Here is a 26,550-nt window from a genome sequence, read left to right as displayed (position 1 = left end):
ACTAGCTGTTGCTACCTGAGGAACTGATATGGTTGCAGGGACAAGCGGAGCCCTAGCTGCTCTAGGCAACTGGGACTGACTGGACCACAGCGACCACCATTCAGGGAACTGGAAAGGGTGCAGGGGAAGGCAGGGTACAAGCCTCTCTGTGAGCAGGAACAGGCAGAGAGACAGGCTCTAGGATGGTCACGGGAGGGCAGAAACAACCAGAAAGAAAGAAAGCAGGGAAACTATAACTGATACGGGAAAATTTGACTGAACCACACAGCGTTGTTGAGGTGGAACTGCTGAGTGAAACAAAGCTGACCTTGAGGAGACAGGCATTTGAGGAGGGAGTTTGTGGGTCGTCTTCTTCCTTCTACTCATCATCATCATTCTTAGTTTACTGTAGTTCATGAGGTCATGGTATTTCATTCTCAGTAATAATTTGATCCAGTTCAGCACACTCTCATGTTCTGTCAGACACTGTTTATCTTTTCTTTCTTCATGGCGGGAAACAGTCCACAACGTTCGAACAGCAGTTAAACTGAACTTAAACACATAAAACACTTCGTGGTTTATCACACCGGTTGTTTTACCTTTGATCATTTCCCACTGGTGTCAACAAGGAAGCCCTGTCACGCAGAGACTTCAGCTTCTCTCATCAGTTAACCACACCAGCAGCACCTGTTTTGATGTGGGTGAATGAACGCTCGACTCTGGGGAAAAACAGCTACTGACTCAGGTGACTTCACCATTTATCTGCTTTTGATGTGACTGCTGTGTCTCACACAGGAGAACTTTCTCCCGTCACTTTGGTGACTCTGCATCTTCATCAGCTCCTCGTGTGGAATCCAAAAGGTGGCCTAACCTCATCTTTGATCTCTCTCTGAGCGACTTGTCAACTTTATTTTTCACCAAACACACATGGATAAAGAAAATTTCCCACATTTATTTTGGAAAAGGGCAGACGTTCATACTAACCTGAACTGACTCACACTATGTACCAATCACATTCTTCCAATGCAGCGATCTGTTGAAGCAGCAGGATCAGTGCCACGGCTGTCTGACACTGTCACTGTCACATTTTTCAAACAGTGACTCGACCACAGAGACCACAGTAAAGGTTTAGTGGAAACCAGTGACAACATTAACTGTAAAACAGGAAACTAGCGACAGAGCTGCAGACCTGCTGTGGATCCTGCGTTCCTGTCCCACTTTCAAAACTTTTGATATAGTTGAGGTAAAAATATTTTTTCCATGACCACATGTTACGACCTCAAAGTAGTGATGCTGTTTAAAACAAATAAAAACAGAATCCAATGATTTTCAAGTCTCATATTCTCTCAAAGACAGAAAACCAAACACATATCAGAAGTGTAATTTTGTAATGCTCCTGTACAGCCTCGCCTTTTAACATCATTCTGGAAATGTCTGTGAACTGAGGACAGCAGCTTTTGGACTTTTTGGGAGTGGGATGTTGCTCCATCCGTGTCTGATGGAGGGTTTTAGCCGCCCAGCAGTCCTGGCTGTTCTTTGTCCTGCTTCTGGTTTCATGATGCTCCAGATGTTTTCATTGATGAAAGATCAGGACTGCAGGCAGGCCAGTTCAGCACCTGACTCTCCTACTATGAAGCTGCGCTCCTGGAATAGGTGGTGTGGTGAACTGTGTTCATTGACAGTCATTTCTGGAAGTGTTCCTCCTCCAGCTGTTGGTCTTTGGTACCACTTGGTTTTCTCTTCTTTTAACCTGTAGAGACAGAGGTCAAATACACATGGCAGCATGAAGAGGAGAAAAAAAGTCTCATCTTCTTCAACTCTCAATTTCTCTTGCTTTTATCGCTCATTTATGTCACCTGCTAGAATGTGTACCTGTAGTGTTTATGCTCAGGCTGGAGTAAATCCCTTCTGGTTGGATGACTGACATCTTATTGGCTGACTCTCTAATGGTGACCTCGGCATATGCGACATCATTTGTAGAGGCTGGCTGGTGTCTCCCTGCAGAAATGATGTGTTGTGAATGAACGTTGGTGATCACTTCACTGCTGTAGGATGTTTAGAAGACTTTCATAGACAGTCTGATGTTACAGGTACAGGATTCAGGAGCAAAGACTCGTTGATTATGGATTAAGCAGAGCCATGATGGCAGCATCAGAGTGATGAGACCACAGAAAACTGTTCCTGTATCATACCACCTTAACAAGTGACAGCCAATCGGGAAAAACAACCCAAACTGGTGTTTGTGTCTGTGGGGTTTTAGTCTGAATCTAATTTCTAGGGAGCGATCCTAAAATTGAAACCCTGATGGAAGCTGTCTGGACGTGACTTTGGATGAGAGATAAGCCAAGTTTATATCAGTAATACTTTTCATTTTTATGGACCCACTTCCAGAACTTTTAAAACTTTTCAATTGGGCCATGGGAATGCATCAGTCTAAAGATGTTGGGACCCAGTGCTCTACAAAATAAATGCAGACAGGAAAGTCCCTCAGATTTTCTCAAGTGAAATTTCAAAATATTTTAATTTGCTGCTTGAACCAAAAGAGCCCAGGTGGGTCAGACGGATATCATACCTGTGCGTTTCTTCCAAAGAAGCTGAACTAGAACCAAAACCAGAACCACAAGGACCAGAGAACCTAAAGTAACTATGACTGGGATGATGAAGGAGGGATTAGGAAGAGGAGGAGGAGAACAGGAGATATGGATGTTTGCTGATGTTTTTGTTGTTGATGGTGTTGGTGTAGTAGGATCTGCAGGAAAGATATGAAGCTGGGTCATTCAGTTTGTTATCAGCTCAACAGGTTTAAGCTTTAAGAGGAAACAGTGTTCTGACCTCTGACCCTCAGAAAGCTCTGAGGAGATGATCCAAACTCCTCAGTAGAACACCAGTAGAGACCTTCATCAGACTGCTGCACGTTAATGGTGATTATGTGCTCTGATTTAGGTCCAACAGGACGTCCATTAAAGTAGAAATAAGCTGCAGCTGTGCCACTAATTTTGTTTTTACAGCATAGTGTGACATCACTTCCTGTCCTCACAGGAAGTGCAGGGATCTCCAAAATCACTTCTTTATCTGAAGAAAAGACCCACAGAGTGATGTAGAGGTGGTACAACAGTCTGCTGTTAGTCTGATGATTAAATGAATGACTTCATTACCTGATACAGTGATGTTGACTTCTTCACTCTTCTCTCCAGCTTCACCTTCACACCAGTAAACTCCACTGACTGGGCTGAACTCATCAAAAAAACAGGATGGACCATTGAACCTCCCGAAGCCCCGCCCACCTGCTCCACATGACTCAGTCCCACTTCCTGTGTCCCTCTTCACCGTCCATCCATCAGAGCCCAGCTGACCGTCACATGTCAGAGACACTGAGGCTGTTGTGAAGAACTGCTGAAGGTTTGGACTGACGCTCAGAGAGACTGGAGGACAGACGGACAGTTTCTATCAGTGTTTACACTCAGTGTTTGTCCTGGACCATGGTGCACTTCATCTACTCACCTGCACAAACAGTCAGTGCAGACAGCAGCAGCACACACACACCTGCAACAGGAGGTCAGAGGTCACTGAAGGTCAGAGGTCAATGAACCTGTTTCAATCTGGTCTTGTTCCAAAAACATCACATTAAAGGGGGGAGACCTTTAATTCGCTTTGAAGGTTCTGTTTAGGTTTTAAAAGTACATTTAGACTTATAAACATCACACAAAGCGCCAGCTCAGTTTTAACACATGCTGACGAAACTATGTTGGTACACTTGGTCTGAATGAGGTGGGCGTCATATGTGTTTTGACAATCTAACACCCTGCACCTAAATATTTCCCAAACTAAGCAGATTTTGGGGAATTGTTGATTATTGGCAGCAGAAGAGAAACTGCTCCCCACTCAGGCTTCATGAAGACTCAGCAGTTTGGGGTGGATGGGCAATGGGGAATAAAAGAGTAAGGGGTACAGCAGGCAAGAAAAGCATTCTCAGGATTAAACAGTCAGAACTTATAAACCAAAGCCATGGGATAAGGGTTAGTTGTTTATTCAGCATCAGCTGCTGAATAAAAACCTGGAGAAGCTGCTTCATTGATCTTTATTCACAGGTTTGAGTCCCAGTTTGCTTCTGTTTGAAGCTCATCATGAGAAAAATAACAAAATACACAAAAGTAAGGTAAATGACAAAAAACAGTCTCCAGTCCTTTCATTAGAGTCCACATGAAGGAAAGTTTGCTCTCTATAGTGGAAGTGAAGACTACATAACAGACCAGAGGAGCATGTGGTACCTGCAGCTAGCAGCTGTGGTTTCCTGAATGAAAATTGATCTTCGATAAAAAAAAGAGGTTGCCTGACTTCTCTACAAGTCAACATGTTACAGACAACAAACTGGATATGAAGGTCCAACTCTCTGAGTCCAGAACACACGATGGATCTGAACTTTAAAACAACAAAAACACTAAAGAAGAAGAGTGAACTCTTCTTCTCGCATAAACGTAACTTCAGACTTTGGACAGACCTGAAGAGATTTCATTTTAGAGTCAGTCAGTGAGAGCATCCAGCACACACTCTGTTACTGTGTTATAAGATAAATGAACGCTATGAGTGAGTGAAGGATTTCAGCGTTTGACTCACCGAGGAGCAGAGACACAGATGAAGTCTTCATGTTGTCGGGACGACGACTGGCAGCAGAGTGACACCTTCAGCTTCACCACTTCCCTGTCAAGATCATCACGCTGCTGCTTCTGGACAGCGAGGACGAGGAAGAGCTGGTGATGCGCAGTTAGCTGATTTGGATCAAAGCTGGCTCCTTATTTGGTACAGAGGAGGGAAGTAGAGGGCGGAGGTGGCTGTGAGCTGGGGTTTAAGAAGCTGCTGTACATCCAATCATCCAATCAACACTTAGGAACTCTTTCAAACCAGCAATCAGCAGCATCCACCTGCCTCAACAGTCAACACACACATATCCATACTCACATCTCAGAGAAAGCAGAGAAAGATGCACACCATCCCGTGGGAGGAGCCAAACGTCTAAAAATATTTGACCATGTGATCATGTATCATGAAATTTATCCCCACCCCAAAATCAAACATTTCTCCCCTAAAAGAAATGGACTTGGGGTTCAGAGTGTGTTTGGGGAGTGTGGGTTCATCTTGTCTCCACACTGGGTGAGTGCTGAATATTTGTATATGTGTGTATGAGGGTGGTGTATGTTTGTGTCTGTGTGTGCATGTTTGTCTATGTCTATGTGTCAAGTCAGGTCTCACATACTGGCTCACTCCCGGCGGCTGCTTGGCAGGGCCTGGCATCCGTGACTCCGTCAGGCTACTTTGGGGGGTGGAGGGCCCTCAAACCTCGGTCTGCTCTGGTGCAGCTGGCTGCCGGCCCTCTCTGACTTCTGCACTGTGGCTGCTGGGTGACATCCCATATAGGCATCTCCTCAGCTCTTTCAAAGAGGGTGGAGCATCCGCCCATCCGGTGGTCCTTGGGGGGGCAGAATCTATGACTCCCCACACCCACTATCAGATCTTTACACGGAAAAACCTTTTGAATATAAGTGCACACAGGTGTGCGTCAAGATGAACCGAATCAACCTTTTGGGACTGCAGGGAGGGCACTGGCTGCCTCGAGAGCGAAATGCCGTGACCTGTTAATGGAGATACAACATCAGGAAATCTGGCTACCTGTGATTTTACCATATTAATGGCTACTTTTAAAGCGTTCCTTGAGCTTGTTGAGACCCACATTACAAATGATGTTACATCCTCAGATCAGAGCCCCAAATAAAGCTTATTGTTATTCATGTTTTTATTATTGGCTCCAATGGAGAGGTTGTTGTTCAGTTCCACCTGGAAACACAGATCCCGTTTGAGTTGCCTCAGGAAGCTCATCTAGTGCAAAACTGCCAAATCAAACATGCTGAGCTACCGGCTCCACCTGTTTATTATTTATTAATAATAAATTATAGAATGTGTTACTGTTTATCTGCAAGACCTCCATTAGGAACCTGGAATTTTAAATCATTATGCTATTATTATCATTTCAAAATGCCAATCACTGGCTGTCACTACAGGTCTGTGCTGGACTTTCAGTAACAGCCACTTCCATGCAACAACTGCCTGAAACATAGTACACTAAAAACTCATTCTTTACAAATCCCTTTGCAGCCCTGGCAAAAGCCTGCTTTTAGTAAATGGTAGAAGGACTGGTTCTTATGTAGCACTTATATAGCGCTACTCTGACGCCACAGCCAGGGTTCAGTTTATCAGCAAGAGACTTTTATTTAAACAAAGGAATAAACTGAAGGCTTATTTTTGACCAAGACAAACATCAAAGTTGAAGGCAGCTGGACATTTGGATGCAGAATGTACACTTTTTAAGCAATGGCAAGAAAAACAGATGAGCAGGGCCTTCATACTGAAAAACAGGACAAGCTCTAAATCTTAGCAGGGAGCTGACGGGACTGGCAGAGAGAAAATCCTCTTCTTCCCATCCTCCTTTAAATTTGATCTGGGAAACTCCATCAATAACTCAGCCCTGATGCACAAGAGAACGAGAATGAGTAGATGGTTAAAAGAGAATCCAGGAGATGGAAAGACAAGACGAATAGAGGAGCAAAGAAATTATCACAAGGACCCACAGTGGACAAAGGGTCATAATCATATTTTGTGAAGCAATAACTTGTTGGATAACAGCTGAATGTGTACCTGCAGTGTCCTCGGACTGGAGAAAACAACATGTGAGTGTGTATCTGTAATTTTATTGGCTGATTGTCTGAAGTTCATATCCTGATAGGTGACTTGACTCAGACTTGATGACAGCGTCCTTTCTGCAGGAATGAGAAAGACGAGGATTTAAACACGAGACAAATAATAAAAGATTCTAAACCGAAGACGTCTGCCAGCATGGAGCACAAACTGGGAGTCATCAGGATGCTACAACACAGAGCGAACACCATCCCCACAGACACAGCAGCCCCCGCTTATTGTGACGGGGGACTTTAATAGCGCCAACCTCAAACGCGCAGCGCCGAACTTTTATCAACACATCACCTGCCCCACCAGGGGTGAAAGGACACTGGACCACTGCTACACTACGGTCAAGGACGGCTACAAGGCACAATCCCGCCCCCCGTTTGGCAAATCTGATCACGCCGCCATCTTCCTCATGCCAAAATACAAACAAAGGCTGAAACAGGAAGTTCCGGTTCAGAGGAAGGTCGCGCGCTGGACGGATCAATCGGTGGCCGCGTTACAGGACGCACTCGATGACGCAGACTGGGGCATGTTCAGAAACAGCTCCGACGATGACGTCAACGTGTTTACGGAAGCGGTTGTGGGATTCATTGGGAAACTAGCGGATGATACCGTGGAGACAAAGACTATCACAACGTTTCCCAACCAGAAGCCGTGGGTGGATAAAACCATCCGCGACGCTCTGAGATCCCGCACCGCTGCCTACAACACGGGACTCATGACGGGGGACATGGACCCGTACAAAGCCGCGTCATATAACGTGCGGAGGGCGGTGAAAGAGGCGAAGCAGCGCTACGGGAGGAAACTAGAGTCACAACTCCAACAGAGTGACTCTAGGAGCCTGTGGCGGGGACTAAGGACAATAACGGACTATAAAGCACCAACAACCGGTATGACGAACGCGGCCGTGACTCTGGCAGACGAGCTGAACACTTTCTATGCTCGCTTCGAGGCTGCAGCTAAGGTCTCCAACAATGCTAGTGTTAGCGGCGCTAACGGCTGCAGACAGGAAGATACTGCCAGCACCGGAAACGTGCTCGTCATCTCCGAGCATGAAGTAAGGAGAGCCTTCAAGAGAGTGAACACCAGGAAAGCAGCAGGACCAGACGGCATCCCAGGTCGTATCCTAAGAGACTGCGCATACCAGCTAGCTCCTGTGTTCACTGAGATATTCAACATCTCTTTATCTCAGTCGGTGATCCCCACATGCTTCAAAGAGTCCATCATTGTTCCTGTCCCGAAGAAACCCCACCCTGCTTCTCTCAATGACTATCGCCCTGTAGCCCTCACCTCAGTAGTGATGAAGTGCTTTGAACGCCTGGTCAGAGACTTCATCATTTCTTCACTACCAGACACACTGGACCCACTACAGTTCGCTTACCGTCCAAATCGTTCCACAGACGATGCCATCTCTCATCTCCTCCACACATCACTCACTCACTTGGACACTAGAAGGGGGAATTATGTTAAAATGCTCTTCATAGACTACAGCTCTGCATTTAATACCATAATTCCCTCCACACTCACCACCAAGCTGGAGCATCTGGGACTCAGCTCATCTATGTGTCAGTGGATCTCCAACTTCCTAACTGGCAGACCACAGGCAGTAAGGATGGGCGGACATGTCTCAGCCTCCACCACTCTCAGCACTGGAGCCCCCCAGGGGTGTGTTCTGAGCCCCCTGCTGTACTCTTTGTACACATATGACTGTGTGGCCACTACCAGCTCCACCACCATCATCAAGTTTGCTGACGACACCGTCGTGGTGGGCCTGATCTCTGATAACAACGAGACGGCCTACCTGAAGGAGATTAGGAATCTGGAGAACTGGTGCCAGAGGAACAACCTCCTTCTAAACGTCAGTAAGACAAAGGAGCTGATAGTGGACTTCAGCACTAAGCAGGAGAGGAACTACCAGACCCCCGTCATCAACGAGTGCCCAGTGGAGAGAGTGGACAGCTTCAAATACCTCGGAGTTCACATCACGCAGGACCTGTCATGGTCCTGTCACATCAACACCGTGGTGAAAAAGGCCCGACAGCGTCTCTACCACCTCAGACGCTTGAGAGACTTCCAACTGCCCTCCAAGGTGCTCAGGAACTTTTACTCGTGCACCATAGAGAGCATCCTGGCGGGAAACATCTTAACCTGGTTCGGGAACAGCACCATGCAGGACAGACGAGCTCTACAGAGGGTTGTGCGGTCAGCTGAGCGCACCATCCGCTCCGAGCTCCCTGACCTGCACTCAATCTACAGCAGGCGGTGCTGGACCAAGGCCAGGAAGATCGTGAAGGACCTCAGCCATCCCAACAACAGACTGTTCTCTCTGTTGAGGTCAGGAAAGCGATTCCGCTCCCTGAAGACCAACACAGAGAGACTGAGGAGGAGCTTCTTCCCGCAGGCGATACGGTCTCTCAATCACACCACCACACAGTACTGACCCACACATACAGTTCTTACACACACACTGGACTTTCTGGACTTTGGTTTTGCACAACACTGGTCACTATATTCTTCATTTCCGGTTAATACTTGTACAGCTGCTGTTATTGTGTATATATTTATTTACATTTATATTTCTTCATACATTCTTATATAGTTCTATATTGTGTATTTTGTATTTTGTTGTACAGTTATTTTATTTTCAACTTTAATTTATATATTTATCTTTATCTTATTCTTCCCAGTTAAATTTACCCTTCATTCTAATTTGTGTTGTACAGTTATTTCATTTTTAACCTTAATTTATATTTTATTCCTTCTTAGTTAAATTTACCCTTTTTAATTTTTCATATTTATTTCCTACCTTATTCATAGCCTTTTCCTTTTTTGTTCTCTTTAGGTCACGAGCAGTTGTCCAAGCATTTCACTGCATATCGTACTGTGTATGACTGTGTACGTGACAAATAAAATTTGAATTTGAATTTGAATCAAGAAGGCCCTGAGTAAATGTGGTTATCCCAGCTAGTGATGTGTGGGTCGCGAAGGAAACTCTCAGAGCCGACTCTTTGACGTGAACGACACGAGCCGGCTCCTTATCGCGAGCCGTGGGTTTTTTTTTTCTCTCACCCTCTCTCTCTCTCTCTCTCTCACTTTTTTCCGCTTCACTGAGCAGAGGGGGGAGGGGCGGTAGTGACACTCAGTAGCACAGGAACAGAGCGGGACGGAGAGAGAGAGAGCAGGGACAACAACGTCACATTAGAAAGGTATAGTAATCATCCACAACTATTTTCAGTTGCAGATGATAAAGGATTCAGAAAGTTTATTCATGCAGGTCCATATGACAGAGAATGTGCATGTTCTTTTTGTTTTCATATTATAATTTATATTTAATTGTGTTGTGGTTTGCAGTGTTTTGTGTTGTTTCACTTTAAATTTGTTTAAAAGGAAAAAGCTGAAAATTTAAATAGTTAAAAGTTGAAATGTGAATAGTTGGTTTTTGTATTATATGATTTATTTATTACATTTTATGTGGGGTGAATAAATAAAAGTATATTTACGGTGGCCCCTACAGACAAAGCACATACAAACTCCGAGGCATGTACAGAAGACAACAGAAGTGCTCCAGGATGCTGGGCGCAGTGTTGAGCTTTTGTTACCTAGAGGCTACACAATCCAGCAAGTACCAACAACCGAATTTGGTGTGTGGTAGTAACAGGTAAATGAACATATTTTTTAATATATATGAGTGCTTGTGTATAAATACACAAACAATACACACATGCTTTCATGCTTTCAATTGTGTAATTTAAGTGATCTGCTCTGCTTTGAAGTTCAGTTAAAGCTAGAAATGTGTTTTGGAGTTTGCACGTGCTTTGTGTCGTGGTCCTCGTGCCTCGCTGGCTCACTCTGTGTTTGGCAACATGTTTTGTTTGTTTTGTTTCCTTTGCGCTCTCTCTCCTCTGCTGGGGCGGTGCTCATTACGGGCTCCCGCCCCTGGCCCACGCACCTGTGCTCACCGTCACACCTGCAGCCGATCCCAGCTGATTTGGAGCACTATTTATGACGGCGGACCTGAACCTGTATCTGTGAGTTTGAGACTATCCCTAACCTGGACGTCTCTCTCTGTGTGTATATAGATCTGCCCTGGACCCGAGAGAGTGTGTGTGTGTTTGGAACCCACTGAGAGCATGTATGGGATTAATCCCTGCTTCCCCCCGGACCCTGGAGCCCCGGACCGTTTTTAATTAAAGCAACAAAACAACCTGAAAAGCCGCTTGGGAGCCGGAAGAGCCGGTTCTCTAAAAAGAGCCGGAAATCCCATCACTAATTCCAGCTGGACTTTTGTCAAAACCTGTAGTGATACTGTTGTGACAGGAGTATCGGAGCAGTTGAGATGCATTTTTTCTAAACACTGGGTCTCTGTGGAATTTAAACCCCAAAACACGCTGCGCCAAAAATTGTTCCACCCCAAGGATCGGGTCTTATACTTTATCAATAAAAGTGTCTCTATATTTTTCATGTAAGATAAGTTCTCTGCTAAACAATGTGAATGGGGACAGTTTATAATTGAATTATAGTATATAATTACATAATTATTAAGGAAAATTTATTTTTCCATGTAAAATGTTTAATCTAATGAGCTCTGGGGGGTTTGACACACTTTATACCTTGTTTTTTGTTCCAAAACAGCAAAGCTGCAACCAGAATAAGATCTAGAAGACCCAGAGAACCCAGAGCAGCTACAGGTGAGATGATGGAGGAGGACGATGTAGAAGGAGGGGAATTGAGATTGATAGTTGTTGTTGGTGGTGGTTTGGTGGCACTTGGTGAAATGGTGGTGGTGTCATAGACATCTGCAGGAGAGATGATAAAACTGGGTCATTGAATTTATTATAAGCTCAGCAGGTTTGCTTTAAACAGGAAGTGATGTCAGTGTTCTGACCTCTGACCCTCAGAAAGCTCTGAGGAGATGATCCAAACTCATCAGTAGAACACTGACTGATTTTCAGTTGCAAACGGGACAGACATGACTGTGGGATAGGACAGGGGGAAAGAATGAAAGAAAGAGAGGGAGAGAAAGAAAGAAAACCAAAGGGGAGAAGAGACGGTGAGAAGGGGGGGAAGAGAGAAAAACAAACAAACAAACAAAAAAAACAAAACTCCTGGATCACCTGTATGGAGAAAAAAAAACAGAGGAGACAGCAAACAACAAAGAGCAACATAATAAGAAAAAAAAAAAGCACCATCACAATAAACTAGCTAGCCATAGATATCAATAGTTACTAAATAATAAACGATATTGTGCAACACGCAAGATAGACAGCGCACAATGTGCTTTGAGGCAGCAGCCAAGAAAGCTGTAGTCCGCGCCTGTGAATACCCATGTGTACACCTGTGTGCATACCTGTGTGGATCAGCATGCTTGCATTCCAAAGGTTTCTCCATGTAATGATCTGCTAGGGAGTGTGGGGAGCCACAGCCCTGTCCTCTATGGTATCAAGCAGGTATGGAGGAGATCAAAACTCCAGACATCCAGAGGCCCCCAGAACACAAGAGACCAAGGAAGACCCACAGAGGGGCAGCCGCGCCACTGTCCCAGTAAGAGCTAAGGAGAGTCCCAGATGAGGGTTCACTCAGCAGCCGCGGAGCAGAAGCCAGGGGGAGTTGCAGTGACGCGCCCGTGAGCTCCGCCGGCAGCCAGCTGTGCCTGAGTGACCGAGCCCCAGGCCGAGAGGCCGGGGGCACCCCACCTCCGAAATGGCCCGAGCGAGCCCCAATAAGCGGCCGCCAAGGAGTGAGCCGGTGTGTACCCGGACGCCCACCCCCAGACACAAAGAACCACCAACGCACCGACACCTGAGGGAGTCCGCCACTGGCAGGGGAAGTGGTGCAGTGCAGGGATCTCCAAAATCACTTCTTTATCTGAGGAAAAGACCCACAGAGTGATGTAGAGGTGGTATAACAGTCTGCTGTTAGTCTGATGAAATGAACGACTTCATTACCTGATACAGTGATGTTGACTTCTTCACTCTTCTCTCCAGCTTCACCTTCACACCAGAAGAAGAAGAAGGTGTACTTTATTGGTCCCCGTGGGGAAAATCCCTCTCTGCATTTAACCCATTCACTCAGTGAAGCAGTGGGCAGCCATTGGGCGCCCGGGGAGCAGTGTGTAGGGACGGTACCTTGCTCAGGGGTACCTCAGGGTAGCTGTTCAGGGGAATCGAACCCCCGACCTTCCGATCATGGGGCCACCACTCTACCTACTGAGCTATCCCTGCCCCACCAGTAAACTCCACTGATTGGCTCGCTTTGCTTATCAAGCAAACAGGATGAACCAGTTAACCTCCCGAAGCCCCGCCCACCTGCTCCACATGACTCAGTCCCACTTCCTGTGTCCCTCTTCACCGTCCATCCATCAGAGCCCAGCTGACCTTCACATGTCAGAGATACTGAGGCTGCTGTGAAGAACTGCTGAAGGTTTGGACTGACGCTCAGAGAGACTGGAGGACAGACGGACAGTTTCTATCAGTGTTTACACTCAGTGTTTGTCCTGGACCATGGTGCACTTCATCTACTCACCTGCACAAACAGTCAGTGCAGACAGCAGCAGCACACACACACCTGCAACAGGAGGTCAGAGGTCATTTAAAGAAAGACTGAGGCTGCACAGTTTTTTTTTGTTGTTGTTTTTTTTCTCTCAGGAAACTTTTTAATCTCCTGAAGTATCTGCCACAATCTAAGGAGCTTGGAAAGAAAAGCGTCTGGACTTTTTTAAGTTGCTTGAAGACGTTTCACCTCTCATCTGAGAAGCTTCTTCAGTTCTAGGATCAAACGGTGAAGAGACCCACATTTAAGCTCTGTGGGAGTTTCCCACTGAGAGGGACAATGGACCCCCTGATGATCCTCTACCTAATCACATGAGCCAAGGTGTGGTAATGGGTGTGGGTCACAATCAGCCAGGGTTTTACTGCTACTACTTTCTTACTTTGAGTACATTTCATAGTCTGTACTTTTTTTTACTTTTACTTGAGTTAATAAGTTGAATCAGTACTTCATCTTTTACTGGAGTATTTTTGAACAGTAGTATTTGTACTTCTACTTAATTATGGAAGGTCTGTATTTTTGCCAGATCTGTGAGCCACGCAGATTAAACTACACAAACACCACCGTGCACTGTAACAGGAACAGGAAGTTATAAAATACCACCGAGACAGCAACGCAGGTTAGCCTGTCTTTTCCTGTTTTCTATACATTTTTTGATCAGATGGCAATCAACGGTAAACGTCACAGTGCACAGCATTGTAAACAATGGAGAAGGAACTGTGCATGGATGAGCTTTCATTCATGTGCAGAGAAGAAAGTGTGGGACTAACAAGCCACCCTTCAAAAGCACAGTTTTTATTTTCAGATTTGCGGCCTGTTTCACTCCCACACTGCTGCTGTTTAAAGGTCATCATGTCAATGGGAATGGGAACTTTAACAGTCAAAACCGTCTGTGGTTGTTTGAATACACTCAGTCCTCTTAATGGAAAATTGGCTGTGAATAGAGGAAGTGAAGACTAGATAAAAGAGGGGACGCAGTCAGAGGACCCTGTGCTTCATGCAGTCAGAGGCTGTGGTTTCCTGACTGAAGAGATGTTTGATGAAAAGAGGTCAAGTCTCTTTTGTTCTTTTGGTCTTCATGTTACTGACACTTAGCTGGGCAGAAAGTTTAATCGCTGACTTAGTCCAGACTATATGGTGACTTTCCTGCAGGACTCCAGATTAAACTGCTGAGAGTCTGAACCTCTGAGAGGTTTGCAGTGATGATGAGATCGATTTAAACCGAAAAACTTTCATCATGCATGTTTGAAACCATTTTCTATCACTCTTCATACATTTCAGTTAAAAGTGTGAGCTCCATTATTCAACATTAACATCACTTCTTGGTTCCTGCCCAACTTCACAGCCACCAATCAAATGAAACCAGAAAGACGTAAGAAGGAGAATGAACTGTTCCTCTCGCCTTGACGAAACTTTTCAGAATTTTTACATGAACTTTAAAGTCAGTAGCTGCAAGCTTGTAACTGCTGAAAGGTTGTTTTCCTGCCATATTGTTTGTTGGAGCTGTGATAAATAAATCGGTGATTTTAGTGTTTGACTCACCGAGGAGCAGAGAGACCGGTGCAGTCTTCATGTTGTCTGGATGACGACTGAACGTCAGTCTGAGCAGCAGAGAGACGCCTTCAGCTTCAGCACTTCCCCGTTAACAGTCTTCAGTACGTCACGCTGCTGCTCCATCACAAAGAGGCAGAGCAGCTTCTCCAGCAAACGTCAGTGAATGAGATGTTCCGTTGGGTAATTCAGCTCCGAATCTATAATCCTTTTAAAAAACAAATTCCCTTTTCCTACAAAATGTTAATTGAACTCACATGTAGTTATAAGGAAAAACAGACTGTATGTGTCCAAGTCCAAACACTAAATGTATATCATCACTTTAGCTCCATCTTTGTAGAAGTAGTCGGTTTAAATCTGGTTTTACTATCTTAGAAAACATTATGAGTTGCAGCACTTTATAATAACTAAGAAGCTGTAAAATTAAAGGTGTTGAGGTGGCAGGCAGGATGTAGGACCCAAACGCAGGACTCAGAGACAGAATGATTAACTAAAGTGGCAGCTTTATTGCTGGAGAACATTCAAATAGAAATAGAAGAAAACAAAACTAGAAACTCAAAACTTAAGCCCAAACTAGAAACCCGGGAAACTAGAAAATCAAACCAGGAAAGAGTGAACCAGAACATTACCAGAAGCACATAGAAAACAAAACACAGTACAGTGAGGGTACAACACAACAACTAACAGAGAAACACAGGGCTTAAATACACAAGCAGGACTACGAGAAGATGGGGAATAGGTGGTAACACATCTGGGACAAATCAGGCCTAATGACAGAAGGGAAGCAAAACCAAGCACACTGCACACAGGACAGGGACTATCAAAATAAAACAGGAAACACATGAGGCACATACTTGATACTGAACAGAGGGAACACAGAGCACAGGGACAGGATTGACAAACTGCAACATGAGACACGACTGAACAAGAAAATCAGCATGAAGACAGAACTAGACCTTGAGTAAACATGAGGGCTGCAGGAAGAAAACCCAAGTAGATTAGATTAGATTAGATGAAACTTTATTAATCCCTCGGGTGGGTTCCTCCAGGAAATTCAGTTTCCAGTAGCAAAGCACCGAAGGAAGTTGCATGTTACAGATACATTAAGGGGAATAAGAGTAAGGATATAAGCATAAATACACCATATATACACATATATAGATACAGAATATACAATATGGATAAATAGGATTGCTCATTTGAGTGAGTATATTTCACCGTTGCTTTCGTATACATGAAGCGGACATACCTGAGTGGCTGTGATCTAATCCTGTTTACATAAAGTAAGCCTGCTCCCGAGCAGGTTTACGCTTACGGATCTGTTGCTATGACAGCAAGTCCCGGATGAGCTTCGGAGAACCGAACGATCCAAGATCACACGAAATCGTCAACAATCAAATCCAGCTAACTTACTTAGCGAGGTACGAAGAACGGACCCCTGGTCTGACTGTTAGCTGAATGTGTGTGTGCAGGTGTGCGTCTCACTCTTTGTGACCAAGCTGGGAGGAGTCTGCAGGTGTACCTGGACTTAAGCCACACCCCCTACCCACCTGGCCTGTTGCCGGGTAACACTCTGCTGTTGTCTGGTTTCCAGAGGAGGCTGTCCAGGTGAGACACACATAGACAGGCTTATAAAAGTTTGGACTCTTTATTTGGACTCATTTCCAACAATGTCAGCCCCAATAAAGTTATGGATCATCTTGCATCAATAGGCTGCTGGTTTTCTTTACTGGTTTCAGGTGTTACCAGCAAAATAGTTGTTTAATCATCTGGAAATGTACCCAGATTTATTTATTTAGACAGAAATCTTGACCCCCCAATGTTCAATACAAAGTCACGCCCATGGTTACGTACCTGTGCGGTTTACCTGTGTGTGTGTTTCAGGACAGGAAGTGTGTACTGCACGTACTTACCTGTCAGCTCCATAACTGTGGTCTCCCTGGGAGACACCAGGTAAGTTTACAGGTAAAGTCTGGTTCACGTGTTTGTCGTGCTGTTGTTTATTTGTTTGTTTGGTTTCTATCAGCTCGGCCCAGCCTCCTCCTCCTGCTCCCATCATGCACCTGGGTGAGTGGGCTCTGAGCAGCAAGCAGAGGTGCGCTGTGGGACAGGTCAAAGGTCACGTGGTGTGTTTCCTGTTCCTGCAACTGCAGTGGAGCTGCTCGCTGTGTGGCAGCGTGTACACACAGGTACTGCATAAAATACACACAGTGTGTACAGGATGTGTTTAGTTGCAGTTTCTCGGGTGCAGTGAAAGTACTCAGAGTGCTTCATGTGTTGTTAGCGTGTTGGTGGTGTGTTAGTGTTGGTGCAGTAAGTAAAGTGTCGTTTTGGAGGAAACTGCTCACGATTTCAGGTGTGTGTGTTTACCTGTTGCTCTCTCTCTCTCAGGGCTGCAGCAGCTCTCAGTGTCACTCGACCTCGTCAGTGTTTCAGTCCAAAGCAAAGTAAGAGCAGCTTCCTGTTGAGCTCACCTGCTGATACGTGTTAATCACCTGGATGAGTCAGGTGACAGTCACATGATCAAACCATGTGGCTCTGCTCTTCGATCAGGCTGGTGATCGATGACGGGACAGGTGAGGCTCACGTCTGCTTCTCAGCTGCTCTGGTTCCTGCTCTGCTGGGATTGGCTGATGCTCAGTGGGAAGGGCTTCAGAGAGCTCTCAGGGTCAGAGGTCACATCAGAGTCTTCCCTCGTGGGCAGAGCCAGGTCAGTAGCACCTGTCAGGTGTGTATGTTTACCTGCCACAGGTGAGTCACGTGCTCATCGTCGTCTTTAAACTTTATTTTATCTTTAAAAATTTAAGATCGGGTCATGTTTTTATTCCTGAGGCTTTAACTGTGAAAGGGCACATCCTGTTTACATCCTGGTAACAGCTCCGTCTGCTCACACTTTACTGCTGAACTGGTTTGGGGGCGTGGCGTCAAACTGAGGGTTTTCTTCATATTTACAGTTGGTGTGAAAACGTCAGAAGGTTTGAGTGAAAAGAGAGAAAAAGATGTTTGTGAGGATTCACGTTGTGGATATCTGAGGTTATCAGAGTGTCAGGAAGGGAAACCTGAAGAAAGTCAAAGAGCCGCCCAGCACAGAACAAGCCTGTCAGAGCAAAGACTTCAAAGACTCTACAGGCTGCACAGGGACGCACTGTGAGCTCACAGAGCTCCACGTCTGCAGACACCTTCAGCCACACTGCTGAGGACGAAGACCTGCAGACTGAAACGTCCTGTGGTCAGAGGAGGTGAAACGAGAAGAAGATGCAGCTACAACCCAAAGAACAGCGTCCACACAGTGAAGCACGGTGGGGACGCTGTGGGGGGGGCCACCACAGAGAGAAACAGGCGTCCTGCAGGACGTTTCCACAGGTCCGAGCCGTGAGTCTGCAGAGACATAACCTCTGTGTCTGTCTCAGGTGTGTGACGGGGACGCTGACGACTTCCTCCTCCACTTCCTGTTGTGTCTGTGCAGCAGCGATGTCATGATTTGGCCGCTCAGCCTCACCTGCAGGAAACACACCAACCAGAGACCAGAAGGTAACCCCACCCTCACCACCCTGACCAACCCTGACTGCAACCTTCAGTGTGTGTGTGTGTGTGTGTTTCAGAGGTGAGGAGGTTCACTCGAGGAGACAGAGAGTTCCTGACCAGACTGGCTCCTCCCCTTCAGCTCACCTGTCTGCATCTCCACCCTGACTGAGCTCCACCTGCTTCGTTCTGACTTCATCTGTTCTACGTGTTCGTACAAATAAAACTTTATTGTTCCTCCTGTCACATGGTATCTCACCTTCACTGACCCTAACGCTGGTGATCAGGGTCAGAGGTCACACGAAGCTCTCTGGGTTTAACCTCACACGAAAGGGGCCTATAACAGGTCATGTGACCCTTCTACAGGAAGTGATCCCTGTGGGTGGCGCCCACATCAGAGACGTTCTCAGATGGTGATTCATCAAACCTGCACCAGTAAAATCTGACAGTAGAAGGATGATGAGTGAAACTGGTTAATCTGGTGTTTGTGGCACAGAAGGTTTGACCTCCACTGTGTGACACGGGTCAGACTCCAGCTGGGCCTGCCGCTCTCAGCCTCACTCTGAGGAAGCCCACAGTCTGTCACAGTGGAAACTACACCGGGGGACCCCATCCTTGGGGTGGACCCATTTTTGTTTTAGCGTGTTTTGGGGTTTAAAAGCCACAGAGACGCGGTGCTTAGGAAAAATGCATTTCAGCTGTGCTGATGCTCCTGACACGTATAAGACTGGGGAAACCTGCATTCAGCTGGACCTGAAAAACACTATGTCCAGATAAACACAATCAACTTTTGGAGAAAAATAAAAGATTCTTCATCAGACTAACAACTAAAAACATGACACTTACCTTAACAGTATGGGCTACATCAAATATATTCAAGACCAACAACAACACTTCTCACTGCTGCTAATTTTAACAAAACTAAACAAAAAGTAGAAAAAGGCAATTCACCAAGTCTTGAAAAGTAAAACTGAAAAATAGAAACACAGAATAAAATAAAACATCCATCCAGATCTTTACCACCAACAACATAAAATCTATCTTGATTAAATGGCCAAATTCTCCAATAAATGAGCAATAATAAAGTAAGAAAAAATAAGACATTCAATTTATGGACGCTCAAATTAACAGAGCGACATTAAACGCACCTCATTGCCTGCCTTAGCGTTCTTCGCAGCTGCACTTCACCTCAAAGGTCGGTTAATACATCGGATTGAACTTAACCAAAGTCCAATTAAAGGAAAATAAACGTTTCTAACAAATACAATGAAGAAGATTAAAATAATTCACTGTCAGTTACTGTCGCTGTGAGTTTGACGAGGTCAGCTGCTTCATTTGGTTCTGCCTAAAGTTCTCTCAGTGATCCAGTGTTTATATGATAAGATACGTGTTTAATGCAGAGAGTTGTAATTACAAGTTGGTAAGAAGCTTTTTAACAAAGGTTTGATTTAAGCTTTAAGTTCAAAGGTGAAAGAAATTTCACCTTTGATGAAGGAAGATCAAGGCTAACAAGGACATAGGTCAAAGGTCAAAATAAGGTAAGGTGAGAAAATATAATAGATATATATAATCAATCAATAAGGTGAAAATATCAGATAAAAGGGTTTATTTGGTTATAAGGAATAAAGAGGTCAAAGGTCAAAACAAGAGTACTGTTAAGTTAAAATTAAAGGGTCAAAGGTCAGATTAAACAGGTTACACAGAAAGGATCGGCAAAACTTAAACAAGGATAAAGAAATAATACATTAAACAAGGAAATAAATTAAAAGTCTGAGTTAATGAGAAATTAAATGTTTAAATCAGGTTAAGAGTTAAATTTGAAGCTTTTCTTAGTTAAACTAAATAAAATAATCAGAATAAACGATTGGAGGAAAAAAGCAAAGATGTTGTGATCAAATAGTTTGTACGGCAGAAAGAAAAACATGTTTCAGTAGATTGTATGTTGGAAACCACAGTAGACACAGTAGACTCAAATCATTGTTACTGAGGAATTCTGCCTTAAACAGTAAAGTGTTCTTTAACAGTGTGTGTGTGTCTGCAGCTGTTCTTTGTGTTGTTGCTGCATCGTTGCCTCAGGGGGAAAGTTGTGTGTGTGTTATGCAGACTAGCAGAGACTGCAGCTGTCAGCAGCCACACACACTTTCTATTCTTCAAATCAAATCACAGTGAAACATGTTCACTGACAGCTCAGCTTCAGCATCGTCTTCATGCTGTGACTGCAGCCGTTCAACTCTGTTTGTCTTTAACCCAAATCATCACAACATGCAAATATAATCATCAAAATGATGTGACTGGAAGGATGCAGCAGTCTGTGCTCCACCTTTCTCCTCCACACCTGCAGGTGGAGAACATGGATGCATGAATCTCTACAGAGTTCTTTGAATATTATCCGTCTCATCAGTTTTCAGTGAACAAAACTCCTCACAGAGCCAAAATAAGCAGTTTGTATCCAACATAACTCAGCTGGACTCTGATGCTCCGTATAACAGCCACACATGAGTCTGGATTCACTCAAAGCATTGAACAAACTTTATTGGAAATGAAGCTTTTGGACATTTGTTCTCTGATATTTGCTCTTCAGCTCGAGTCTCCATCAGTGGGAACATTTCCTGATTCAACTTTTCTTCTGGTCAAATCAAACTCCATGAGAATCAAAGTGTGAATCAGAGTCCTGATGATCAGATTCTATAGAAACATGGAGACTGTAGAGGATTTACACTCAATATGTTCATTTGTTCCCTTCAAGAAAAATCAATCATTCATCCAATAAAATCAGTCGTTGATCAGTTTGATTGACAGGACAGATGATCAGAGGTGCAGAGTTTTTACCTCCATCATTGTTACAGGGACTGAAGAATGGGTGGAGTCTGTGAGTGAAGGAGCAGCCAGTAAAGGAGTAGATCAGAGCTGCAGCACCTACATCATAAAAGGAGACCAGACCCTCCTCATAATCCACAAACACCCCCACCTTCTCAGGACCAGGATGAAGACAGACGGGGACTGAAGGACCAGCAGCAGCTTCGTACTCATTTCCATTTCTCAGCATCACAGTCCAGAAACCATCCTGAGGACTCGCTGTGATTATTCCCTTCCTGTTGATTGACTCTGTGGCCACTCCTAAAGCCAATTTAGTCTTTTCTTTAACCTGAACCTCAAAGTAAAATCTGCCTGAAGAGAAACTCTGCTCTCCTAAAACATTAACACACAGAGAAAATCTCTCTGGGTTGTCTGGAAGATTCTTCCTCACATCACCACAGTACACTTGTTTTCCATCATCAGACAGGATGAGAGCAGGATGAGCTGTATCAGGATCCAGAGTCACATCCACCTCATGCTGCTGCACCCTCTGCAGCTCAGCCTCAAACAGCTTCTTCTTCATGGGTTTCCAGACTGTCTCCTCCAGCTGAGCCACAGCTCTCCCCACAGTCCCCTCATATGATGGTGGATGAACTTTGACCTCTGTCCAGTCCTTGCTGGGTGGAGCAGCTTTCAGGGAGGAGAAGCTTTGGAGGAGGTGGAGGTGGTCTTCAGAGCGTGAGAGCTGCTCCACCTCAGAGCTTCTCTCCATCAGCTCAGAGATTTCCTGTTCCAGATCTTTGATGAGACCTTCAGCCTGTTTCTCTGTAGCTTCCTGTTTGTCTTCGATCTCCTTCATGAGCTCCTTCAGGCGTCTCTCAACAGACTCCATCAGAGCCGTGAGGACCTGAACACCTTCTGCTTTCTGTCTGTCTGCAGCATCTTTACTCATCTTCACCGACTCTGTGATCTCCTGAATCTTCAGTCGTCTCTTTTGGATCATCTGCTGAATCTCAGCCTCTGTCTTCTCCAGCTCTGCCTTCTTTCCTTCATATTCTTCTCTCAGAGGAACAAACTCGTGGTTCTTGTGCTCTAAAACAGGGCAGAGCACGCAGACACATGTCTGGTCGGTCTTACAGAACAGCTCCAGGAGTTTATCGTGCTTCGTGCACATCCTGCCTTCCAGGTTCTCCACAGCATCAACCAGCTGATGTCTTTTCAGACGTTTCAGTGTCAGATGAGGCTCCAGGTGAGTCTGACAGTAGGAGGTCTGACACACCAGGCAGGACTTCAGGGCCTTCAGTCTGGTTCCAGTGCAGACGTCACAGGGAACTTCTCCTGGTTTGGCAGCTTGTTGCTCTGAGCTGCTGCTGCTGGCTTTCTGCTGAGCTTCACGTCTGAACTGAGCAACCATCTCAGAGAACAAAGTGTTGATGTCTAGTTCAGGTCGTCTCTTGAACACTCTGTTACACATAGGACACTTCTTTCTGCCATTAGTGTCCCAGTGCTGACTGATGCAGGTTTTGCAGAAGTTGTGTCCACATGGTGTAGAGACTGGATCAGTGAACACATCCAGACAGATGGAGCACAGAAACTGATCTTCAGATCGCAGATTGCTGGCAGCAGACATGTCTGCACTCTGAGGGAGAAAGAAGAGAAACATTTTATTCAAAATTCACTTTAAATTTCATTTTACAAAGAGAGAAACAAGCGTCAGTAGTCTGAGGAGCTTGGAGAGAAAAGCGTCTGGACTTCTTTAAGTTTCTACTCATCACAGAAGCTTCTTCACCTCATCCTCAACACGGACCAAGGAATGAATACTGCACTTTTGGAAGAACTCCCTCCCCTGCAGCATCTTATTGTCAAAGGGACGGAGGTGGAGAGGGCAAACAGCCACAGATTCCTGGGACTGCAGGTTACATCAGACCTGAGCTGGACTCTCAACACTACAGCAACTGTGAAAAAAGCCCAGCAAAGGCTTTATTTCATTCGGCTGCTCAGGAAAGCTGGCATGAACCACCACCCTCTCACCCAGGCCTGCAGAGGACTGATAGACAGCATCCTCACCGCAGGCATCACTGTCTGGTATGGAAACACTACACAGACACAGAGGAAGGCTCTGCAGAGTCATAAAGTCTGCAGAGAGGATTATGGGAACAACACTTGCATCCATGGACCTGCACATACAAAGCTGCACATACAATCTCAGACACAACAGAGCGGACAGCAGCATCACACACAGAACACGATTCTTCAACAGCTTCTTCCCCACAACTGTCAGACTGACGGCAAACAAAAACACACTGAACACTTAAAATAACACAGCACTACTTAACCTCACTTTGAATGTATCATCGGTTCACTGACCATCGGGCAATACACTCACAACAGACTTGTGAAACAGATCTGTGGAACAAATGTGCAACACTGTGAGTGCGATAAGAGGTAGAGAACTACACACTCTCTGTACATTTTCTTCTTTTTCTTTGTATATAGAAAATAGTACGACTACCCTACTCCGGACTTCATTTCTATCCTCCTGCTTTTTCTGTCTTTATATTGTTAAAGTGTGATTTGACTTGGAAAGCTCTGCACAAGTATTCCACTGTGCATGGACTGTTGGTCCTGTGTGCAAATGTCAAAATAAAAATCTTGAACCTTCAGTTGTCAGAGTAACTGGTGGAGACCCAGCAACACACTCAGACACAAACTGGTTCATCTGAAACACAAACTGAACAACGTCGTGTCTGCTGTACAGTGCAGCGTCCAGATGAACAGGATCAACAGGATGAACATCTTTTTAACAGTCGTTACAAAGATGTGAAGTTGTTTGGCTGACACAGACAAACAGTATCCCACATTCTTGATTTTTAGCTCACAAACACGTCTTATAAGGACTTATTGATCCTGAAATGTTGGAGGTTTTAGCTCTTTAAACAGTAAAGTTACAGGAGGATACAGATAATTATCAGGAAAATGTCCTCGGTTTGTTAAAACGATCCCGTCCGATAACACACGAGAACAATAAATGTATCATTTTCTGTTGTAACCCACAAACTGAACGGTCACACTCATCTTTCATGTTGTCACTAAAACATCACTCCTTCCACGTCTAGTTGGTCATGATGGAGGCGGAGTGCGTTGGGTCCGCTTTCCCTGCCCAGCCGATGTTCCTGACGCAGGGAAACAGATCCTGTTGGGGATCCCTACCTTGGCACAACACCTGCCATGGTCTTTGCACACTCACCACAGTAAATGCATCATGTTGTCAGCTTTACAGTATCATAGTCAGAGAAACTGGTCCGGCCGCTCTCTCTCCACAGAGCTTTTCTTCAAATTCTTTAATTCTCTCTCGCTTTTGCAACTTTGTACTTTTGTGTTACTCGCAGCAACAACTCCACCTCACTGTTAGTCCATTTTAAAACTCGGTGCTTTTCCTCCACCTTTTGCCGCGACGTTTCAAACAGCCGGAAAGTGAATAAGCGGCAGACAGAAATGAGACCGGTCGAATCGTCTTGCGTTTCACGCATGCGCAGGACTGGAACGTAAGCGTTTTCAGCCATCTTAATGTGGACGCACAACTCTGTGAAAACGACTGAAAACACTAGTGTGGACGCGGAGCGCTGTTTTCAAATCTATCCGGGCGAGTGTGGACGTAGCCTAAGTGGCACCATGGAGAAATGAGGTGGCGCTCTAGAGCCCTGATGAAGTGAACAGAGTGAAGATTTGTGTAGAAGCAGGAAGTGTGGTCAGCTGCACTCACCACTGTTGCTGAGAGGAACCTGATGGACTCCAGTGAATCTTCTTTTAGAGACAAACAGGACTCGACTGCAGCTCTGCTGCTGCTCTCTCACACTTTCACTTCTGCAAAATGACGTTGAGCTTCTTGTTTTTCAGGTGTTGCTCCGCCTCTTCTTGCCTCTCCCTTTACAGGAATCAGCCGGTCTGTACTCAGTGACTGTGTGCAGCGGGTGGGAGGAGTGAGGAGTGGTGTGTGGGTTCACACAGTAATGACGGCCTCAGGTGATCAGGAGAAACTCACCTGGATTTCCTTTTTCCACAGCAGACTGAGAGCTTCAGGTGGACCCTGAAGGAGGTCTCAGACACAGGTGGTAAAAGTACACACAGTGTGTACTGAAGTAGAAGTACTACTGTTAAAAATACTCCAAGTACTAATTCAACTTCTTTACTCAAGTAAAAGTAAAAAGTACTGGCTGTGAAATGAGAGTAAAAAGAGCTGATTGAAGAACATTTCTAACACGTGTTTATACAAAGCTAACTGAACCATGTGCTGCATCAACGTGATAATAAAATAATATTATTCACTTTGTTTCTGTCTAAATTTGAATTCTAATAAATATTTTAGCTTGAAATAAGTGAAAAAAATCTGCCAATGGAACAAGTTAAAACTCTATTTTTTCTCTGGTTTCAAGATTCACTGTCTTGAAAAAAGTTCATATCCGGTGGCAGACGCCCTCAGACGTCGGTGCGTTGGTGGTTCTTTGTGTCCGGGGATGGGCGTCCAGGTACACACCAGCTCACTCCTTGGTGGGTGCTTATCGGGGCCTGGAGCCTGGGGCTCGCTCGGGCCACTTTGTGGGTGGGGTGCCTCGGTCACTCTGGCACAGCTGGCTGCCGGCGGAGCTCACGGGCACGTCACTGCAACCCCCGCTGGCTTCTGCTCCGCGGCTGCTGAGTGAGCCCTCATCTGGGACTCTCCTCAGCTCTTTCTGGGACAGTGGCGCGGCTGCCCCTCTGTTGGTCTTCCTTGGTCTCTTGTGTTCTGGGGGCCTCTGGATGTCTGGAGTTTGGATCTCCTCCATACCTGCTTCATGCCCTGGAGGACGGGGCTGTGGCCCCCCCACACCCTCTAGCAGATCATTACATGAAGGAACCTTTTAAAAACAAGCGTGCTCATGCTCACAGGTGTACACACGGGTGCTCACACACACAAACTACACCCTTTTTGGCTCCTAACTTAAGGTCAAGGTCAAATTTATTTATATAGCACATTTCAAACAGCCGATGCTGCACAAAGTGCTTAACAATATAGAAATGGTATTAAAAAGCAACAATGTAATACAATAATAACAAAAAAAAACCAATAATAGGACAGTAAAAGAATTAAAACAATAACTAAACTAATTCAAATAAGACCAAAATGCTTGGGTCATAGTGTGTTAAAGGCCAGGGCATAGAAATGTGTCTTTAGTAATGATTTAAATTGCTCAAGTATTTGTGCAGATCTAATATTTAAGGGGAGACTATTCCAAAGTCTGGGACCTGCCACAGAGAAGGATCTATCAGCACGGGATTTGAGGTTAGTCCGTGGGATGGACAGCATTAGTTTTGAGCTAGACCTCATGGTTTTTCCTGGAGCATAGGCAGAGAGGAGCTCACACAGGTAAGGAGGGGCTCGGG

General features: G+C 45.2%; 3 protein-coding genes and 2 long non-coding RNA genes across 5 annotated transcripts; 2 read left to right on the top strand and 3 right to left on the bottom strand.

The window, feature by feature from the left end:
* Positions 1-1,244: 1,244 nt before the first annotated feature.
* LOC146712678 (uncharacterized) lies at positions 1,245-5,419 on the bottom strand. The gene is made up of 8 exons (XM_085452206.1): positions 5,231-5,419; positions 4,594-4,768; positions 3,481-3,522; positions 3,135-3,401; positions 2,801-3,051; positions 2,552-2,747; positions 1,852-1,977; positions 1,245-1,729 (listed from the first exon to the last, which is right to left on the bottom strand). Exons 2-8 carry the CDS (start codon positions 4,622-4,624, stop codon positions 1,725-1,727), a joined length of 918 nt encoding a protein of 305 aa, XP_085308332.1. The 5' UTR covers positions 4,625-4,768; positions 5,231-5,419; the 3' UTR covers positions 1,245-1,724.
* Positions 5,420-6,271: 852 nt separating this feature from the next.
* On the bottom strand, positions 6,272-12,290 carry LOC146712676 (uncharacterized). The gene is made up of 5 exons (XR_014919058.1): positions 12,062-12,290; positions 11,600-11,687; positions 11,325-11,510; positions 6,667-6,788; positions 6,272-6,496 (listed from the first exon to the last, which is right to left on the bottom strand). It is a non-coding gene; the product is annotated as an uncharacterized LOC146712676 (long non-coding RNA).
* On the top strand, positions 10,639-11,829 carry LOC146712677 (uncharacterized). The gene is made up of 2 exons (XR_014919071.1): positions 10,639-10,742; positions 11,347-11,829. It is a non-coding gene; the product is annotated as an uncharacterized LOC146712677 (long non-coding RNA).
* A 2,552-nt stretch (positions 12,291-14,842) lies between the features above and the next one.
* LOC146712675 (CST complex subunit CTC1-like) lies at positions 14,843-18,579 on the top strand. Its single transcript, XM_085436902.1, has 8 exons — positions 14,843-14,969; positions 16,266-16,419; positions 16,696-16,764; positions 16,838-17,000; positions 17,203-17,258; positions 17,365-17,521; positions 18,222-18,342; positions 18,414-18,579. The coding sequence occupies exons 1-8, from the start codon at positions 14,843-14,845 to the stop codon at positions 18,503-18,505; spliced, it is 939 nt and encodes a 312-aa protein (XP_085293028.1). The 3' UTR covers positions 18,506-18,579.
* A 1,345-nt stretch (positions 18,580-19,924) lies between these two features.
* Positions 19,925-22,765, bottom strand: LOC146712674 (E3 ubiquitin-protein ligase TRIM21-like). The gene has a single exon (XM_085452182.1). The coding sequence runs from the start codon at positions 22,757-22,759 to the stop codon at positions 21,089-21,091; it is 1,671 nt and encodes a 556-aa protein (XP_085308308.1). The 5' UTR covers positions 22,760-22,765; the 3' UTR covers positions 19,925-21,088.
* Positions 22,766-26,550: the final 3,785 nt, after the last annotated feature.

Source organism: Copadichromis virginalis, linkage group LG3 (genome assembly GCF_057382275.1).
Source record: "Copadichromis virginalis isolate Kocher_CV1m ecotype Utaka linkage group LG3, C_Virginalis_male_GT1.1, whole genome shotgun sequence".
NCBI lineage: Eukaryota > Metazoa > Chordata > Actinopteri > Cichliformes > Cichlidae > Copadichromis > Copadichromis virginalis.
This window is presented reverse-complemented; position numbering and strand designations above follow the sequence as displayed.

Bases quoted from the DNA above. Each gene is read 5' to 3' on its own strand.
- LOC146712678 (XM_085452206.1), bottom strand. From the start codon at position 4,624: ATGAAGACTTCATCTGTGTCTCTGCTCCTCG. The intron at 3,523-4,593 runs GTGAGTCAAACG...CTCCTGTTGCAG, and splicing joins ATCTGTGTCTCTGCTCCTCG to GTGTGTGTGTGCTGCTGCTG. The intron at 3,052-3,134 runs GTAATGAAGTCA...TCTTTTCTTCAG, and splicing joins AGTCAACATCACTGTATCAG to ATAAAGAAGTGATTTTGGAG.
- LOC146712675 (XM_085436902.1), top strand. From the start codon at position 14,843: ATGACGACTGAACGTCAGTCTGAGCAGCAGAGAGACGCCTTCAGCTTC. The intron at 17,001-17,202 runs GTACTGCATAAA...TCTCTCTCTCAG, and splicing joins GTGGCAGCGTGTACACACAG to GGCTGCAGCAGCTCTCAGTG. The intron at 18,343-18,413 runs GTAACCCCACCC...TGTGTGTTTCAG, and splicing joins CACCAACCAGAGACCAGAAG to AGGTGAGGAGGTTCACTCGA.
- LOC146712674 (XM_085452182.1), bottom strand. From the start codon at position 22,759: ATGTCTGCTGCCAGCAATCTGCGATCTGAAGATCAGTTTCTGTGCTCC.